This window comes from Nicotiana sylvestris, chromosome 5, assembly GCF_000393655.2.
Source record: "Nicotiana sylvestris chromosome 5, ASM39365v2, whole genome shotgun sequence".
NCBI lineage: Eukaryota > Viridiplantae > Streptophyta > Magnoliopsida > Solanales > Solanaceae > Nicotiana > Nicotiana sylvestris.
In genome coordinates this window covers 58602494-58610105 of record NC_091061.1, presented here as the reverse complement: position 1 = coordinate 58610105, position 7612 = coordinate 58602494, and the positions used below count along the sequence as shown (strand labels likewise).

Below are 7612 nucleotides of genomic sequence, written 5' to 3'. Positions count from 1 at the left end.
CAGGCCTAAAGTCAGGGGGAACATGATTCAAAAAGGAAGACATAAAGTCAGGGGAACTTATGAGCTCGTGTTACTTTATCCGGTTCCTGTTACTTTATCTGGTTCTTCTTTCTCTAAATACACGTTATCAATGTTTAAGTTTGTCATCATCAAAAAGGGGTAAATTGATAGGTTTTCAATGTCTTTGACTTATGTTTTGATGATCTAACAAACTTACTGTCAAGGAGAAGATAGGGAACCTGACACACTTGGGCTACACTGCAAGTTAATAGATTCCAGCTAAATATGAACTGCTATAGCTTCAGGAACAAGGACCTGATACCCTTGTGGTTCCCTCATAGCAGTACGAAGTCAATAGGACACAGTTGAAAGTGATGTGACTGCCTGCACTATTTCTGCCTGCACTGCACTATTTCTAGTGGCCACTTATTCTTTGACCAACTAAAGTGCTTACATCGTTTCAAGGGATGTCATCAAGATGTATCAACAATGAGTTTATATCAAAACATCACTTGAACATTTCAGTTTCTCATTCAAGCCTTTTGCAAAAACTGAGCAATTAATTCTCACGAGCTTGAAGAACAAAGTTAAATGCTACTACGGACCAGTTCCTAAAGTTAGTATTTTGTTGTCCTTAGTTGAGTTGTAACTTTGTGATTGTTCTTATTGTATCTCATAAATTGCTTAGCAAGAAGCGTTGATTAGGAACCCTCTTGTAAAATCCATAAACTCTCTAAGTTTATGTTGTGACTGGGTTTAGTCATAAGTTAGAGTCTTTGTAACTAGAGAGTGACAAAGTGGCTTGTGATAAGAGTGTCAAAAGTTAGTTGAGTTGAATTATTTGTAATGGAGTCATTACAAAGTGGCTTGTAATAAGTGTTTACAAGTTAGTGAAGTTGAAAGCCTACAGGTGTAGGTTGTGATTTTTCTCCCCTTGAGTTGGGATTTTTCCACGTAAAAATCTCGTGTCTTATTTACTTACTATTTTATTAGCATTCTTAGTATAGCCTCATAGAAGACCAGGTACTCTACTATTTGGTGGACTCATATAAACTATCACTGTGACAATACTACCCTTACAGAACGTTTCTACCTGTGGAGTCTCACTCTGTTCTCCATCTTTATTTTGTGTTGTGAGGGAGTGATGAGAGAAATAGAGGGTGAAGGAGAATTAGGTTTAGGAGTATCATCCGCTGTGGTGGTAGAAAAGAGAATGGTGATAGGTATTTCAAAAGAGACGGAGGAGTCAAGGGTTTTCTCTGGGGTTTTCTCGACTATGGTGGGGATTATCGGTTGATCTTCACCCATGGTGGAGAGGAAGTTTGAAAGTGCTGGAGAGGGGATGAAGATAGAGACAGAGAGAAAGATGATCGTTCAAAGTGATAAGAGGGTTTTAATGGAGAAGAGACAATTATAAGAAAGAGAGAAACCGGTTCTTAAACGGTGGTAGTTTTGTGGGGAGATGCAGCATTTCAGAGGGAAGTGCAGGGATTTGAATGAAAAGACGTGACATACAAGGTCTAAAAAGGTTGATGACATGGAACTCAATTTTTGTTTCCTTTTAAGATATGTATGAAAAAGCACAAGACTACTAATATATGGTACAAGATCCAGCTTCTTGACCTGTCTTTCAAAAATTCTCAATCCTCTTTTACCTCTCATGCAGTGCTTCTGAGGCTTCTATAATCATTATGCGTGTCTACCTGCAAAGGTATTGAAGTGAGTTAGACTTGACTAGAAAACACTTTAGCTACTTTTACCTGAATGTGACTTTCATAGCCATATAGGAGGAATCAGGTTCTCAATTTGGCTTTATTAGCCCCAGATCCAGCCTGTTTCTCTTAAAATGTTCTCTGCTTAGTGCTTTGGTGAAGATATGTGTAATTTGGTCTTCTGTACTACATAACTTCATCTAGATAAGCCCTTTCTCCACATTGTCTATGAGAAAATGATGTCTCACATCAATGTGCTTGGTTCTTTTATGTTGAACCGGGTTCTTGGCCATATTGAGTGCATTGGTGTTGTCACATAGAAAAGGTACACAGTCAGTGTACACGCCAAAATCTTCTAATTGTTGTTTGATCCATAGGAGCTGAGCACACTAGGAGGCTGCAGCAACATATTCTGCTTCAGCTGTTGAAAGAGCAACTGAATTTTGCTTCCTTGTTCCCCATGAGATGAGACATGATCCTAGAAAGTGAGCCATTCCAGATGTGTTTTTCCTTTCCACAAGATAACCTGTATAGTCAGTATCAGCATACTCAATAAGATTAAAATTGTCACATGAAGGGTAGTATAGGACCATGTCCTATGTTCCCTTAAGATATCTCAAAATTCTTTTAGCAGCCTTCAGATGAGATTCCTTGGGATTTGGCTGAAACCTTGCACGTAGACCGACACTAAAGACAATATATGGTCTGTTGGTAGTGAGATAAATAAGAGACCCAATAATACCTCTATACATGGTTTGATTTATAGGATATTCAGATTCATCTATGTCCAGTCGAGTAGTAGTGGCAATGGGAGTGTCAATCACTTTTGATGCTTCCATATCAAACCTCTTCAGAAGCTCCTTGATATATTTCTGCTGACTGATGAATGTATCCTTTGTAGACTGCTTCACTTGAAGACCCAAGAAGAAATTCAACACACTCATCATGCTCATCTCAAAATCACTTCCCATGAGTTTTGCAAATTCTTCAATGAGTGAATCTGTTGTTGCCCCAAAAATGATATCATCAACATATACCTGAATGATGAGCAAGTTCCTCTCTCGTTTCTTCAAGAACAAAGTGTTGTCAATTTTTCCTCTTGTAAAACCATTTTCTAAGAGAAACTTTGACAATATTTCATACCAAGCTCGAGGAGCATGCTTCAACCCATATAGTGCCTTGTCTAATTTGAACACATATTCCGGGTGTTCATGACATTAAAAACCTGGAGGTTGTTTTACATAAACTTCTTCCTTGAGGAATCCATTCGGAAATGCCCTTTTGACATCCATTTGGAACAGAGTGAATTCCATATGTGATGCAAAGGCAATGAGGATTCAGATAGCTTCCACGCAAGCAACCGGAGCAAAAGTCTCATCATAATCAACTCCTTCCTCCAAACTTTAGCCTTGAACCACTAGCATTGCCTTGTTCCTTGTAGTGTTTCCATATTTATCAAGCTTATTCCTAAATACCCACTTGGTTCCTATGATGGTTTGATCTGAGGGTCTAGGTACCAGGTGCCATACGTTGTTCCTTTCGAACTGATGTAACTCATCTTGCATGGTTGTGATCTAGTATGCATCTTTTAAGTCTTCCTTGATGTTTTTGGGTTCTATTTTGGAAAGAAAGGCTGAGAAAGCAAGTGAATTTCTGGCTTTTGATCTGGTTTGTACTCCTAAATCCAAAGGGGTAATTATGTCATCAAGAGGATGGAAGCTTTTGTGTTTCCAGTTGGGCACTTAAGCCTCATTTGTAGAGGATCTAGGTAACTCTGACTGGTTCCCTTGAATTCTTCTCTTAGCTACCTGTAGAGTACTTTGAATTGCATCAACTACTCTTTCTTCAACTTCATTGGTTGTAATTGTGTTACCCGGTTCCTCTCTGGTTGATGAGGAAGGGACTGCATTGTCTTCACTTGGATCCTTCACTTGACTCATCATATCTGTCTTTCCATTTTCCATATCAATGACTTCACCTGGAACTAGTAAAGGCTCTCCATCTTGATCACCCTTGTTGTTTTTCTCACAGGAAATGTAGGACTCGTCATACGTTACATGTACACTCTTCTCCATGCATTGAGTCCGCTTATTGTAGACATTGTAAGATTTACTTAGAGAAGAATATCCCAAGAAGATTCCTTCATCACTTTTGGCATCGAATTTTCCAAGATGATATTTTCCATTGTTGAGAACATAAAATTTGCACCCAAATTTTCTTAAGTGGGTAAACTTGGGCTTCCTTCCATTCAATAACTCATTAGGAGTTTTGTTCAAGAGAGACCTGATTATGCACCTGTTCACCAAGTAGCAGGCAGTGTTGACAACTTTAGCCTAGAAGTTCTTAGCAATCCCACTGTCGATCGGCATTGTCCTTGCCATTTCTTCAAGGGTTCTGTTCTTCCTTTCCACAACTCTATTTTGTTGTGGAGTTCTGGGGGCTGAGAAGTTATGGGTAATGCCATTCTCGTTGTAGAAGTCATCAAACTTGGCATTGTCAAATTCTATTCCATGATCTAATCAAATGCATGCTACTTTTGATTCCATTTTCACTTGAATTTTCTTCACAAAGGCTACAAAAAACTTCAAAAGTCTCATCTTTTTTTCTAAGGAACAGAGTCCAAGTGGATCTAGAATAGTCATCCACTATCACAAAAATGTATCTTTTTCCTCCCCTACTTTGCACTCTCATAGGACCACAAAGATCCATATAAAGGAGAACAAGTGGTTTTAAGGTGTTGACATCCTTCTTGGGCTTAAATGAGGATTTCACATATTTCCCTCTGGCGCAGGAATCACAAACTTTGTGCTCCACGAACTTTGACTTGGGCAGACCACGCACTAGGTCCTTCTGAACTAGCTTATTCAGTAGAGTAAAGCTTGCATGCCCCAGTCTTCTGTGCCACATCTCAGCATCATCATCAACTGCTTTCAAGCAACTCAGATCACCACTTTGTAGGGACTCAAAGTCAGCAACGTAGATGTTCTTGTATCTTTTGGCCACCAGTACCACTTCATCTATTACTAGATTATTAATTGTGTATATCTTTGAAAGGAACTCTAGCTTGGTTCCTTTATCACTTATTTGAGAAACACTCAAGAGACTGTACTTGAGGCCATTGACGTAGTACACATTCTCAATTGAGTGAGTGAGTGATTTCCCAATCTTTCCACCTCCAAGAATATATCACTTTTTCCCATTGCAAAGGATATACTCCCTCCTTGCAGGGCTTTTAGTGAAAGCAAGTCCATGGTGTTTCCAGTCATGTGCTTTGAGCATCCACTGTCCATTAACCATTGTTGGCTGCTTTCTTTCACAAGGAAACTAGGGGTTAGATTTAGGAACCCAAACAAGTTTGGGTCCCTTGTGATAAGCAAGAGGATGAATAAGTGTTCTTTCAGTCCATGCAAGTAACATGCATTTTTATGCGTGGCACCTGGTCCCTTTTCAGTAGTTACTCTTTCAGAAAAAACTTTGTTTTTCTGAAGAGACTGAACCCTGGCTTGGCAATTTTCTTTGAAATGCCCACTGTTCCCATAGTGGATACACAGCCAATTATCGGGTACAATAACATACTTCCTATGAGGGTTGTAAGGAGTTCTCTCCCTTTAAAACCCTATTCCTTGCATGTTTCCTCCATTGTTAACGTACATGGCAGTAATAACATTCGAGGACCATGTCCACTTAAGAGACTTGTCAAGGTCATTTTTTACTCTTTCCAGATTTGCTTGAAGTTGTCTAGTTTTCTCAAGTTCCGAATATAAACTGGTTTTTACAACATTTAATTCGTTTTGTAGCCTGATATGTGCTTCACTAGCAAATCCTTTTCCTTTATCGACTTTCTAGATCCACATTCTGCTTTGAGTTCCTCTATTGTTTCCTTCAAATCTATAATCACAACTAGGAGGTCATCTCTTTCTTGCTCTAATGCATCAATTTTCTCCACTAAGTTATTCTTTTATTTACTTAAATTTTCAATGGTTTCTTTCAGGTCAACAGCTACTACCATCAAATCATCTCTTTCAGTTCTACACTAACAATTTTTTCAGTTAAAACCACCTTTTCATTTTCTAGATTACTTATAGTTTCCTTCAGATCAACAACATAAACTACCAAGTCATCTCTAGTTTGTTAAGCATCTCCTAACTCTATGGTTAAGGCATCCTTATCATCTACAAGACTATTATAGGCATCAATTAACACATTTGCTAATGACATGAGTTTCTTAGGAGAGTAGGATTTCAGATTTCTCTGAATATCCCTGAAGTTTACCTAATCATTGTCATCATCTTCATCATTGTCTGATTGAGCCATCAAAGCAAATATTGAATCATATTCATTTTCTTCACTTTCCACTGCCATCATAGAACTATCACCTGCACCAGTTTCTTCTTCAGACTCACTGGAGGAATCTCCCGATGCTGCAAGAGCTTGCTTCATAATGTTGTCAGCGGTATTCTTTCTTTTGAAGCATTTGTTAGGAACCGGGTTCCTCTTAGCTGCTTTATCAGTGTTGTACTTGAAGTGTTCTTGCTTCAGGAGAGGGAAATCTTTGATAAAATGCCCTGGCTTTCCACATTTATGACAAAGGTCATAATTCTTTGGTCTACTGGAACTGCCTCTCTTTGGTATCCCTCCATTCCTTATGACCATTTTCTGAAACTTTCTAGTTAGGTAAGCCATGTTACTGTCCTCCTCACTTGATTCATTGTTTTCAGCTTTGAGTACCAGGTTATTTTCCTTCTTTGGTTCTCTTCTTTCACTGTCATTCTTCTTCTTCATTTCGCAGGTTTTCAGATTTCCGACTAGCTCATCTATAGTTAGGGCTTGCAGATCCTTTGCTTCAGTAATGGCATTCACTTTACTCTTCTATGAACTAGGAAAGACACTGAGAATTTTCCTCACGAGTTTGTTCCTAGGAATGATTTCACCAAGCGAGTGTAGTTCATTTATGATAGAAGTGAATCTTGTGTGCATGTCTTAAATGGATTCATCGTCCTTAATTATGAAGAGCTCATACTTAGTGGTGAGCATATCAATCTTAGATTGCTTTACTTGAGTGGTTCCCTCATGTGCTGTTTGCAAAGCTTCCCATATTTCCTTGGCGGATTGACAAGCTAAGATCATGTTGTATTCATTAGGTCATATGCCACACACCAAAATTTTCTTGGCACGAAAGTTTTTCTCCACAGCTTTCCTATCTGCATCATTGTATTCTTTCCTTGTTTTTGGCATCGTCATTGTAGGGTCTCCGACCTTCTTTGTTGGGACATAAGGACCATCACAACTTAGAATCTTTTGACATGATAAAGTCATGCATTCTTGTCTTCCACCACCCATAGTATTGCCCATTGAACCTGGGTGGTCTATATGTAGACTGACCTTCTTCAAAATTTGGTGGAGCAGCCATGAGGATCCTTTCTAGGTGTTAACCTGATAGAAAGAACCTTCTCTTATATCAATTGATAGAATATATGAGTCCACCAAACTATATAGAGACCAGGTCCTCTATAGGTTTCCACTGGTATTGCTAATGAGACGGTAAGTAAATGGGACAGGTAGTTTTTACGTGGAAAAATCCCTGCCCAAGGGGATAAAAAACCATGGCCTACACTGGTAGGGTTTCAACTTCACTATAGCATATTTAGATTACAACCTATGCAATCTAGGAATTAAACTCTTGATCCCTCACTAACTTGTAATACACCTATTACAAGCCACTTTTTAATACACTTATTACAAAGACTTCAACTCATGACTAACTCTAGTCACGACACAAACACTAAAGGTTTATAGTTTACAAGGGGTTCCTAAGTAATGCTTCTAGATAAGAAAAGTAGGAATTACAATGAAGAACAATTACAAAGTTACAACTCAACTAAGGACATATAAGATACTTG

At 38.6% G+C, this 7612-nt stretch overlaps 1 protein-coding gene across 1 annotated transcript; it reads right to left on the bottom strand.

The window, feature by feature from the left end:
- Positions 1-4208: 4208 nt before the first annotated feature.
- LOC138868703 (uncharacterized mitochondrial protein AtMg00300-like) lies at positions 4209-5009 on the bottom strand. The gene is made up of 2 exons (XM_070146270.1): positions 4903-5009; positions 4209-4815 (listed from the first exon to the last, which is right to left on the bottom strand). Exons 1-2 carry the CDS (start codon positions 5007-5009, stop codon positions 4209-4211), a joined length of 714 nt encoding a protein of 237 aa, XP_070002371.1.
- Between the last annotated feature and the right edge of the window lie 2603 nt (positions 5010-7612).